The sequence below is a fragment of the Etheostoma cragini genome, chromosome 5 (genome assembly GCF_013103735.1).
Source record: "Etheostoma cragini isolate CJK2018 chromosome 5, CSU_Ecrag_1.0, whole genome shotgun sequence".
In the NCBI taxonomy this organism is placed as follows: Eukaryota; Metazoa; Chordata; class Actinopteri; order Perciformes; family Percidae; genus Etheostoma; species Etheostoma cragini.
The window spans coordinates 28,311,589-28,324,642 of NC_048411.1; the positions used below are offsets into that span (position 1 = coordinate 28,311,589).

General features: G+C 38.4%; 1 protein-coding gene and 1 long non-coding RNA gene across 2 annotated transcripts in view; one reads left to right on the forward strand and one right to left on the reverse strand.

Annotated features, from left to right (window-relative positions):
* The window catches only part of LOC117944468, a 23,880-nt gene continuing 10,826 nt past the window's right edge, over positions 1-13,054 (reverse strand). Inside the window, exons 3-4 of the long non-coding RNA XR_004656587.1 lie at positions 247-256; positions 1-11 (exon numbers count right to left, since the gene is read on the reverse strand). This is a non-coding gene — a long non-coding RNA (uncharacterized LOC117944468). The remainder of the gene's footprint in view (positions 12-246; positions 257-13,054) is intronic.
* Positions 7,983-13,054, forward strand: part of bco2l (beta-carotene 15, 15-dioxygenase 2, like) — a 16,772-nt gene continuing 11,700 nt past the window's right edge. The window contains exons 1-2 of the mRNA XM_034871266.1: positions 7,983-8,187; positions 9,842-9,890. Of these exons, the coding sequence (XP_034727157.1) occupies positions 9,860-9,890 (31 nt within the window). The 5' untranslated portion in view covers positions 7,983-8,187; positions 9,842-9,859. The remainder of the gene's footprint in view (positions 8,188-9,841; positions 9,891-13,054) is intronic.

The following is a 13,054-nucleotide window of genomic DNA, read 5'->3' on the forward strand; positions in this document are numbered from 1 at the left end:
ATATATATATACTTGATTTGCACATGAATGCAGTACGTGTGTGATTACATGTGTTTGTGCTTAAGTATGTAAGTAGGTGCTCACTGGATGGTGGTTGGGGAGGATGGTGGCGTGTATTGTCAACATTGTTAAGCTTTATGTCTTTTAAAATATATAAGGCTATATTTTTCCTTGGCTGCTTCATTTGCCACAGGCAATGTGTTTTGAGCCGCTGGGCTGAAATAAATCCAAACATCTGCTGTCTACTACTGATTTGCTTTTATCATTATCCTTCCTGCTGATGTTAACATACAGCCTTCCCTGCCTTCGCTTTTCCGATTGTTGGCACACACATTTTTTATTTTGATGTTTTTATTTACTGGGGTTTTATGTCTGTGCTTCCCAACATTCTTTTGGCTCATCATCCCATAGAAACACCCATGATGGGAACTTCTGATTTAATTAAATCTCGTGAGCGCATCGTGACCTGACTAGTCTTTCTACAGGTCTTGTACGTACTTGCCAGGTTCCCGTTTATTTCATGTTGAGTGGGAGCAAGTAGCAGGGGAGGAGTGGGCGGTGCAACCTGTCTCAACGCACACACTGCTATAGGCAATTGTGTTCACAACTGCTTACTGCATCAATGTATTATTTAGTTGATTCGGCGGTGGAATGTACATTTACTCAAGTACTGTACTTAAGTACAAATTTGAGGTTCATGCACTTGACTCTTTTCTTTCCATGCCACTTTCTACTTCTACTCCGCTACAGAGAGAAATATGGTACTTTTTACTCCACTACATTGATCTGACAGCTTGGTTGTGTTACTACTTCTATTTAAGTAAAGGATCTGAATACTTCCTCCAGCACTGATTTGACTGGACGCTCATGTGCAAGTTGTTCACTTTAATGATCCTCTTTCTGCAACAAAGACAATAACTCTCAATTTACGTTTTTACCCTTGTGTGTATTGTTGCAGCCTTCTTGAATGCTAAGCCCTCTCCCAAACTTATTATTTATTAAACACTTCAGATATCAGAGAAGTCTGCCACTTGTCCACGGTTATTAATTCTATATTTGGTATATATGTTGTTTGTGACTTTACTTTTCCTTATTCTTAAGCTTTTTCTACATTTGATTGTTCTCTCTTTAGGTATTTTTCTTCTTCTTTAACACAATACACAAATACATTAAGAGTTTTTCATCATAAGTTGGTTTTGGAACCACCACATCTATTTCAGATCTGAGAGGCCTACCTGCAGGGTTGCTCTGGATTTTGGAAAGCATACAGTGAAATGAATGGAAGTGGTAAACTTGTGCTCATCACTGAGAGAATACTTCATGGCCAATTAACACTAAGTGGTGGTCTTAAAAATAAAAAATCCTCATTACCTTTGTTTATGTGCCCAGGGCGGAAGATATTGTTGTTTTTGGCTCATGCAACAACAAATAATAGCACTAAACTAAAAACTCATCAATGCTGTTATCATCAGTATAGACTCGCCTACTTTAACTGGGTCTCCCTAAAACACTCAGCGAGACAGCTGCAGCTGATTCTAATGGCTGCTGCCGGGTCTGTGAAGCAGAAGTAAAGATGTTTGCTTTGTTGTATTTTGGACAGGGCTGTGGTACTAGAGTCCGGTCTTGGACTCCAGACCGTTTTTCTATGGACTCGGACTTCTCTCGACGCGGCTACTGGTCTTGCTCAAAATGGCTTTTGGTCTGGACCAAGTCCAGGTGTCTTTATTATGTTGATAATAATATTGGAGGGAAAGTGAAACCCAAAATGATTGTCTTGATACTGTCATGCATAAGACCTTTTTTCTGTCCTGGACTCGGTCTTGACTAGGACTCATACCTTTTAGGACTCGGTCTTGTCTTGAACTCAAACATTTGTGGACTCGGTCTTGTCTTGAACTTAAACCTTTTTGGACTCGGTCTTGTTTTGGATTCAAACCGCTTTGGACTCTGTCTTGACTTGGACTCGACTAGTCCTGATCTTGGACTTGTCTTAGACTCGACTAAGGTGGTCCTGACTACAGCCCTGATTTGGGATAAACAAAATGGCACTGGGTCGGCACCGTTCCTCCAAAGAGGAGTACCTTATCTGAGCGCTTACACCTGAAGGGGATCACGTCCATTCTGAGCTCTTTACACCAACTTCCTGTCTCTCAAAGAACAGATTTCAAAATACTACTGTTGTTTTTTTAAATACCTAATAGTTTAGGGCCAAACATAGAGAAGCAGCGTTTGGTGAAAGTTTTTTATTTATTTTTGATTTTATTTGAACGTGAGGCAAAGATGTCTGCTTTGTTGTAAATGGGATGATTACAATGGAAAATGAAAAAAGGACAACCAAGGTGGGCACTGGTCATAGTTCTACAAAGAGCAGTACGCTGTTAAAAAAGAAAAAAAAGTTCAAAAAGGTAATATTTTGGCAGCTGGGGTGCCAACAATTTACTGTAAATTAACGGTAAAACCTAATCTCGTAACAATACAGTAATTTTCCATAACGAAATAAAAGATTATATCTTTAATCTTACATTAAATCTTGTGTAATTACTATTTAATTTAATTAATATTTCAACAATTTTTCACCCCAATCTCGACTTCCTTTATTTCAGATATTACTAAAATCTTTTAAAAATGGGTCACTCGAAGACAACATGAGGGTTAAACAAATGTGTATTAGTATAATTACAGCAATCTACCATTCATTTTAGAATCTATTAAGTATATGAGTCTTAATATGTAATTTTACATAAAGACCATGTGTATTTAATAATCTTCAATTGGCTCTAAAAAGAGAACCAAATACTGTTATTAAACAAGTATGTGTGAGTACATTTACAGCAATCTACCAAGTATAATGTGTTTTAATATGCAGTTTTACATGCAAATCATGTATATTTAATTTATCTTTAACGTTCAAAAAGTAAGTAAATATTGATTGTAGCAACAACCTGTCGATAACTTTGTCAAATATCATAAGACTGCTATAATACTATAATTAATAAACATTCAACCTGCAAATGTAATGGACAATTTCAAGAATATTGAGGTATAACAGAGAAATTACAAAGTATACAAAGGAGATTTAGCTTAACAATAACAGCTGCTAAAACAACCAGGACACAGTTACTACTGTTCTCAGCATGTATTTTATACATGCTGACCAACAGATTACATTAGAAAACAGTACTTACAACAGAAACTTACACACTGCTAGCAGTCCAACAATTACCTGCCTGTGGGTGAACGTTCAACACCAGTTTGCAGTAGGTTCAGCTAATGTTCACAGTGAAATAAATAAACAAAGCAAGCAATCCAATTTAAAAGTCAGTCTGGTACTTTAAAAACTGGCTAAAAACTAATGCTTGCTTCCACTGTTATTGCAGTAACTTAACTGAAGGTACTGAAGAAGCCTATAATTTAAAAGTAGTAACTTTGTCCAGTACTGTGAACCAATGCTATACTTAAAAGAAGGTTACAATGTGTACCTAGTATTCAACTTGGTCGAAGTGGAGCTATCTGACCATAGGAGTCGGTTTTGGTTGGGACGGTGGGTACGCGTACCCATTAGATTTTGTCATGAGTCACTTTGTGCCCACCACTTTTTTTGAAAACCTCAAGCTCAATTTAGTTAAAAAAGTTCATAACACATTTTGAAATCCACAAAAATCTCTTATCCCCACAGGGCAGAACCAGACCCAGCTGCTGCGCAAGCTCCACACTCCTCTGTTCACAACTCTGCCTGTTGGGATATTCTACAACATGGTTTAATGTCCCTGAACAACAACCACTGATCACCAAATTTATCATGGCCATATCTTGTCATGAACACTATAGCCTGTCAAAATAACTAAACCAAAATCCAACTATTACAGAAGTTAAATCCCATTAACATTTTCTTCTGCAGGGTTGCCTATGGCAAGGAAAAAGCTTAACATGGATTAATCAGTGATTACCAAATTTCTCTCCCACATTGCTCCTCATAACCACTGAAAACTAAAAACACTAACCAAAAATGTGGTGATGATGTTTAGGGACGTTAAATCACATTAAGTTTTTCACTTTATTGGCATTGACATTACTCAGCCCACAGCAGTCCCGCAGCATTGTTTAAAATGTGAAGCAGAAACACAGAATATCAGATAACGTACATAATAATAGGACTTTATTTATTTATTTTTTTAAGGTTTTTAGGGGTTTTGAGGAGCAATATGAGAGTAATCATTGTTTAGGTACATTAAACCATGTTAAGCTTTTTCCTTACAAAAGGCTCTAATGAAGCAGAAACGCTTAATGTCAGATTTGGTTGGATTTTTCTTAACACTTTTCAGTGGTTATGAGGATCATTATGGGAGGGAAATTTGGTAATCATTGATCGTTGTTTAGGTACTGTACATTAAGTAAGCTACATTAGTACGCTACAGGACAGCGTCTTTCAAAACATGACCCGCGCAGAAGAGAAAAAAAATGAACACATCATTGTACCCAGCATTTTCTGGAAATTCACTTCCGAATGTCCCCAGGACATTTTAAACCAAACTGACACCCATGGAGTGAGACCATCATGAACTGTGCATGAGAATGAACTGGGGACATTGGATTGCAATGGTCTCCTTTCTGAAAAGTTTCTTTTTACTCCCTCCATTCATTGTGCTCATGTTTTGTTATCAGGGAAAGAACCTTTGGACTGACCGCCAGCTGCTTTCTTCTCCACTTTCAATCCCTTGTCTGGGCTGATCCTGAAAAGGCATCTATCAAGTGAAATACATAAAAAATGTCAGTAATAAAATGTGGACTCCTGTATAATATAACTTATATCTTGATATGAGGATGAACCAGGAATAAATTGTACAAAATGATAGCTCACCTGTCAAATTAATAGTAAAAAAAGGAGGCACCAGGAGTGTGAGATATGCATTGTCTACGGTAACATCTTAATCATTGTTTTAACAATGCAAAGACATTTTCGAGTATGCTATTTCACTCACTTTTTTACTTTAGGCCTGCCCTTTCCATATATTTCACGAAGCACAGCGAGGAGGCATATTAGCACAATACTGACCATTGTAACTTGAACTAATATAAGATAAAAAATAGAATAACACAGGATGGGCCGGGGTTAGCTTGTTAGCATGCTAAATACAGTCAATATCTCTGCAATCCAATACATAGATGTCTTTGACATGACATCAGAACTCGTAGTCTCTCTTATTCTGTTGATAAGGTTAGTTCATTGTTTCCCCACTAAACTTTAGTATCTTTTAAGAAGTTTATTAATACAAACTCTACGGTTGAGAAAATGTAGTGAAAAAGACAAAGGCTGTGACAGCAAGACAAAGTTGTGAAATCAATAATTAAATTCTTTTGATTTTAAAGGGGTAACTATATTTCTGGTCATACTATATATGTTTTGATATGTAAAATGGACTTTTGCTTTCTTACCTCTGCAAGAACTCCACACAAGAGCATCAGTGAAGGCACTGATGTGGCCTTTTACAATGGTCTGGTCCACAGAAAGCATGAAGTACTCTGCTGCCAAAGGAGAACTTCTTGTTGCATACATACAAAAACAGGGGATCTGTATTTTTGTGACAAACTGTGCTCAAAGACCATAAAGTCCAGTAATTATTCAATAAGTCCACACTCAGATCTTCAGATTAGACATCAGCAAATCTGCTAAGAGAAAGAAAAAAAACGATTTTGAGTGCATAGGCACTAAAACAGTGTCCAGAGGTATAAATCGGATTAAACCCTGATTTATACGATGCCCAACCTAGTTAGTCGATGCATGTAACCCCTGACACACTCACTGAACACTTCAGTACCAGTTTAGACCCCATTGCCTTCAGAACTGCCTTAATTCTTTATGGCATGCAACAAAGTGTTGGAAACATCCCTCAGAGATTCTGGTCCATATTGACATGATAGCATCACACAGTTGCTGCAGATTTGTGAGCTGTACATCCATGATGCAAAGGCTGTTTGAAGCCTGAACTGTTACACAAACAAGGCAGGATGGATCCACGCTTTCATGTTGTTTATGCCAAATTCTGACCCACCATCTGAGTGTTGCAGCTGAAATCCAGACTCAAACTAGGCATAGTTTTTTTTTAATCTTCTGTTGTTCTTGGGGGTTAGCAATGTAAACACCAAGATTAACATTTGTACAGACGCTTTGGACGGCTGGTTCAGAGCCAGCTTATAACACCTGCTGCTGCCAGCTATCGTTAGTAACAGCTAGCACTTACGACATGTAAAGCTATCTGTCCATCGGAAAACTTCATAAATCACATAGTTGAGGCAGAGCAGCCAGAGGACTTCAGAGTGAAAACCAGAAAGTATGTATACCTATCCGTCATAACCATAAAAGCACTTTCTGTTAGACACACTGAGCGAGCTCCAGCTCAGTTCTGTCGTCCCGGGCTCTCTGGATGGACTGGGCCGGCGGGGCAGCACTCTTCCTGTGTTTTGTGGGTGTGACCTGTGTGCTCAGCCAGCAGCTAATACCAGAAATAGGAAACCGTCTCAGTGTGTCGCCACACGGAGTCCAGAGTAGAGAAGACTGTTGAAAACACTTCTGAACAGTGGCTAATCTGAGCTTTTGGCTCACATGGTTTTCTTTTAAACTTGTTTGCCTCATTAATTGACACTTTGGCCATGTTTAACATGAACATCTGACATTGTAACAGAATATAGAATAGATATGACAGCAAACACAGAAAAGAATAATGGACCTCCAGAAAAAGATCTTTAAAATTAATAATTAAAAGTGTTTAAAATTACAGATTTTTATAGCATTCAGTTCACTTGCTTCTTTTCTTCGTGCCTTTCTTTAGGTAGGAATTCATTGCGTTTGATGATGTCCGAAAAACAGTTTTATCTTTCAAATAAAAAAATAATATTTGTGAAAATACAATACATTTGGAATGTATTTTAAAAGTAATTTAATGCGAAAAAAACACATTTTCTGTAAAATATTGGAAATGCTATGCTCATTCACAGTTACAGTTTTTTTGTTATTTCACATTAGACACTGAAATTAACAATTTATTGGTTTTTTTCTGTATTTAAAAAATACAGAAAAATTAACAATAAAAAGTATGATTACATTACATGATTGTGCAGCATTCAGCTCACTTGCTTCTTTTCTTTGTGCCTTTTTTAGGTAGGAATTCATGCCGTTTGATGATGTCCGTGACCACTTTGCACATCTGAGGCCTGTAACACTGCTGATTTAGCAGTGGATGCTTCTAGCAGAGTGTCCAGCTCCAGCTGTCCCTTTTTCCTTTTTAAGATTTTGTTGTTGCTCTTCCAAAGCCTGTGTGTTCTTTAAAGCTTCCACATGAATGAGCAGTGCAGCGCTGTCTGCCTCTTCCTGGACTCTGGCAGAAGAAGCAGTGCTTGATTTTCCACTGCACACACTCTTTTTGCTTGTGTGCATGCTTGAAACACTGTCCTTTGGATTTACTTCATCATCATCATCATCATCATCATCATCTTCAACCTTATTTCCATGCTGTTCAGAACCTGTTACCCACATCTTCACATTGGAAATAAGATCATAACATTTTTGCTTTGAACCATATGTTATGCTCTTCCCTTTCATCAGAAGGTGGCAAACCCATTAAAGAACCATGAATACCTTTTGCTTCAACACACTAATTCACCAGATCATCAAAAGCACATTTTACCTCTGATTTATTATCACCTTTCTGTTTAAGCTCTGGTATCCTTTTCCTCAAATTACTAACCTTATTTAGCTTAGCTTTCCTGTCACTCAGTCATCTTTCCAGCCTTTACATATGTGCTTAAGCTCTTTTCACAACACGTTTTTTATCCTTTTTGTCTTCTTGTGTATCATCATGTGTCCTTCGCGCTAATGTTCGTGTCTGTAGATTGCGCAATAGCCTCAAACCTGTGCACGTTTTCACACGTATCCATTGTTTAGTTCAATTCAGTAGTTCACAAAGTCGATTGTCACATGCCTTGGACCACCAATGCATTGGATTTATGACTAGTGTGCACACAAACAAACAAAATGGACACTGATAGTGTAGCGCTGCTCATACGTGGCGTTGGAGCCCTGCCAATCCCGTGAACAACAACTCAAACAGTATTTGAAGAGCAGACCCTTTTCCTGGTGCAGCTGAATCTGATGGGGGAAACGTGATTTAACACCGCTACACCGCTGACTAGGTAAGAAAAGATGTTCATTAACAGCTTCTATCGCCACCGAGATTAAACTCCTCCAACTGTTGAGCAACGTTTTTTGCCTTGATATAATAGCTCAGCCTAAAAGTTAAAGCCACTGCAGGGTCTGCTTAACGGATTTAAACAAACTATGGCTAATAAACTAGCTGACGCCCTCTCTGTTACCTGACACCGCTCGGTAGCATCTTGTTGTGAAATTACAGAGTCAATGTCACTGCCAAATGTGAGGCGAGTACACATCTTCACCTGTCTATGGATTTGGGTCGCGCATGCGTCACTTTGCGACGAGTAAGACTGTAAGTTGTACTTATCCGTCACTAGCGACAAGTAGCATACAATATGCTAACGAGAGACTTCTGTAATGTCAATACAGTAAAAGTGGAACTACTTAACGAAGTTCGTTCACTGCTGGCTACAAGTTAGCTTAGCATCAAACACAACAAATGCTGTCACTTGAATGGCTCTTTGAGCTAACGTTAGCAACCAACCAATGAATCATAGATAGCTAAAATGTTTTTGAAATGACTGCCAGCTTTGCTACAAGCTAGCAATCAAATACAACAAAGGCTGTCACTCGAATGTCACTTAAAAATTGACAAAAAAGTTGAAAAACGAGACAATTATACCTGTTTTTTTACGCTTTAGTTAAAGTCAGACTAACTTCCCGTCTATCAGTCTAACTAGTTTAGCAGCATTTTGTTAGTCACATATCTGGAACCAATTACAAGAAAACGGCAAATCTTAGTTTATCAAGTCTGAAGCCTTTTTGATGCTGCCTTTTAATTGTTAATTTCTTAAACTGCACTGTAGCTTTTAGTCTTGTGTTTAATACCTGTCTTTTTAATGTTTTAATGCTGTTTTTATATTCTGTTTAACAAATGGTTTTAATTGTTTTTAACTGCTCTTTAATGTTTCACCTGAAGCATTTTGAATTACCTTGTTGCTGCAGTGTCCTGCATAAATAAAGAGAAAATAAATTGAGAAAAAGCACAAACTGTTACAGAAAATGCCGTGTTTGACATTCAAAATTTCAATTCATTTTTACACAGTAAAATACATCAAATCTAGCTCTTTTTTGTTTGCCATCCTTAAAGGGGAACTAATGTTTTTTTTCAATCTGGATCCTATTTTCCTATTTTTGTTGGTGTCTGAGGGACTGATGGAACAACAATCTTTGACATTAGTTCAGTATTAAGCAAGATGTTGTCACACAGAATATCAATCTGAGCCTGTCAGTGGCAAAAAAACTTTTAAATACAAGCTGTATAAGTGCTCTATTAACGTACATTGTAGCTTGTTTTGCCGCTGCAGACTGTGACGATCTCGCTTTATAATAGATCAATGTCAAAGATTGTTGTTCACATCAGTCACTTAGACACAAAAAACATAGGAAAAAAGAGTTCTGGTTGAAAAAAAAAGAAAGGTAGTTACCCTTTAAGAAATGTTACGCAAATGTATTATGTCACACTATGCACACAGTGTCCTGCATCATGCAGCAAAGGACACCCCCTTTTATGTCACTTTTATTACTGGCTTAATGACATAGTCAACACTGTACCGTACTGTTGTTTCGTGCCTGAGATCACTCCTTTCACGTAGCAAAGGTTCAAAGGTTGTCCTCTGTGTTTGTCTGATCCATTCAGCAGAACGACCGGCCATGTCCAAGCACGCCGAGCCCCAGACACACGGTGAGTAGACAGCACCTTGTGTGTTGCCAGATTCTAGCAGGTTCATTTATTGAAATATGAACATGAAGCAGAGGTAAAGATGTTGGCTTTGTTGTATTTGCGATAAACACAATGTATAAAACACCATACGTCTGGCAGGTTGTAGTTCTTCAAAGAGGAGCACTCATAATCTGTTTTAGCATTAATATGGCACAGGTCTTAGTTCTTCAAATACCTTTTGCTTTTCATGTGATTTTTAAATTATGACACAATAGCAAAAACCCAATTCTTTTAAGTGAAGGATTTTGGTTTCATGTTGAATTTTTATTGAAGAGGATTAGGGCCACATGTGAAAAAAACATATTGAGTCCTGACAAAAAAAATCAAATTGTAGACATTCATAGCATTCCTGTATTTTGGTGTAGGCCTATCCATTTTTAAAGAAGAAACAACAATACAACAACAATAACATCTTCACTAGCAGGGACCACGCCACAACAATGTGTTAATGTAAGTTCAAGATCTAACATTATGAATGGGATGATGGATTAATAGTTGTGTATGTAGTCTGATGGCTGGTTTGGGAGGATGTATGATGACCGGGTGGAGGAGTCAGAGTGGGGGTTCCCTTTTGGAAGCAGTTTTCAACCGAATAGTTTACAGACCCCCAGACGGTAACTAAATGAGACACGAGAGAGGTGTGCAACAGGAAGGGGTGAGAGGGAAGATGGATGAAGGGGAGGGAAAGGGAGGGAAAGGGGTGGGTCAAGCAATCAGAGACACAAGGCCGGCTGCGCAGCACGGTGTATGTAGGTCTGTCTGGTGATTAGAGGTGGGGTTTAGGCGTGGCCCTGCTCCCCAACCTTAGTCAACAAATTAACTTCATTAATGTTAAGTCCCGTGTACAGAAATCCACACGGAAACACTTGCATGCAGACAAAGGCCTGCATAAAGTGGTTTCGTCATAACGGTATTTTCTTGCATTACAAAATCAGAGCCGCAGTTAAAATAGGACGTGTTGGCATTTTCTATTGTTCCTGCTCCAAGGGTCTCCTGTTGAATCAGAGCTGGGGAAAAGAATACGCACAATGTCTAATTAACAGCTTTTAGTCATTCTCAGCTGGCAACTAAGAGAATAAAACTGGCTGACAGGTCCCTGCACAGTAAAAATTAAAAGAATAGAAATGAAAAGAAGTTATATATGACAGCTTAAAGTCAAGAAGGTTATTTACTTGTACGCCGACTTACTGTCGGTTCCCTGAGAAAAACTGTTCATTAAAGTAGTTGCTGTTACAAATAAACTACTTCTGCAGTTGTGATTATTCCAAAAATGAGAGATATAAAAAGCAATATGCAAACCTATTGTCCAAAACAGTTCTGGGCTCGTCAGTGTCACTGTTTCGGTTTTTCACGAGACTCGATTTTGAATGCAGCAGCAGATAAGTGCATGAAATACCCAGCTAAAACACACTTTCAGGCGTCATTTGCAATTCTGCAGCAATCACAATCAAAATTCACAAAGTCTACATCGTGAGAGATTGTAAAAGCCTACAGCGATTATTTGCTCCATTGCACATTCTGCTTTTTATTGTCTTTTGTAGTAGTGTCATGGGAATGAAGGACATTCTGGTTCTGCTGATTGGCCGCAATAACAATTCACAGCGTCAAAAAACCTCTGATATTGTAACCTGGGCTCAGCATGGGGCTCCATATTGAACCGCATTGATTTGCTTTTGTTAATCACATAACTCTCGTATATGTTTCCCCACCTCCATTATGTGCTGAGAGATGAGGTAATGAACAGGAATTGGTTATTGGATAAAAGATAGGACAGGTGTCATTCACAGTGCATGACCCCAGGGAGCCATGAGTACATTCACGCAGGAGCCCTTACAGGACATAGTGTCTCCCACCATGGAACAGGTTATGTTTTTCTCACTTTTTAATCACTCATCTGGTTTTCCTATTTGAGTATTGTTACTAGATTAACCCTTGTGTGGTGTTGGGGTCTGTGGGACCTTTTTTTATGTTTGCTAAAAGAAAGATTATGCTATTTATAATTTCTTGTAACTCAAACTCATTGGCCTTGGCTCATTTTCTGTTACATAACAATAACTTATTTTCAGTGACTGCACAGGGGCGGCTGTGGCTCAGTGGTAGAGCAGTTGCCTGCCAATTGGAAGGTTGCTGGTTCGATCCCCGCCCCTGCAGTCGTTGTTGAAGTGTCCTTGGGCAAGACACTGAACCCCGAGTTGCCCCCGGTGCTGCGCATCGGAGTGTGAATGTGTGTGATTTATCTGATGAGCAGGTGGCACCTTGTACGGCCTGGCCAGAGTGTATGAATGTGTGTGAATGGTGAATGTTTCCTGTATATGTAAAAGTTATTAAGACTGGAAAAGCGCTATATAAATACAGCACATTTACATTTGCACAAGATAATACATAACTAATACATATGAGGACCCGCACTGGACCGCGTGTGTGCCGGTGGGTGGGGTCTTTCTGCACCTGCTATGATGTTATTACACAAAGTTACAAAATGGTTGCATTTCAAGCACTTTCACCTGTTCTTAATAAGTTCTAAGTAATAAGCACCAAAAATGATCAAAAATCTTGTTTCTATTTTTTTTAATTTTTTTTATTTTAGAATTTAATTTCCTAGTTTTCTCGGAAAAAACAAATGATCATCTGATAATGATTTCGATCTCACAGGGGTAAATGGCAAATATGAACCATAAATGATTTTATATCATTGGTAATTAAGCTAAAGTAACCATCTGTTGATTATTTTGTACATAAATCGTTATGTCTGTATAGATTTAAAAGCCTAATAATGGGGTTGGTCCACCAGACCCAGAAACATTGGCTGTGAAACATAAATATGAACACCAAGGGGTTAAAAGACAGCCCCAGAGGTGTGAAAGAAGGCGTGAAAGTGAGACATATTGCTTCTTCATAACGCAACACATTTATCTTAAAATTAGATTATGCTCAACTGAATTGCAAAGATAAAGCTAGTAAAGACCTTCCTTATTGACGGCTGACTTTGTATTGCAGGATACATAAATACTTACATCACTTCCTCGCTCGCACTCGTTCAAAGCCCTTAAACTATAAATGGTGTGTTTAAGGGCTTGCATTACAATGGTGTGTGTGTGTGTGTGTGTGTGTGTGTGTGTGTGTGT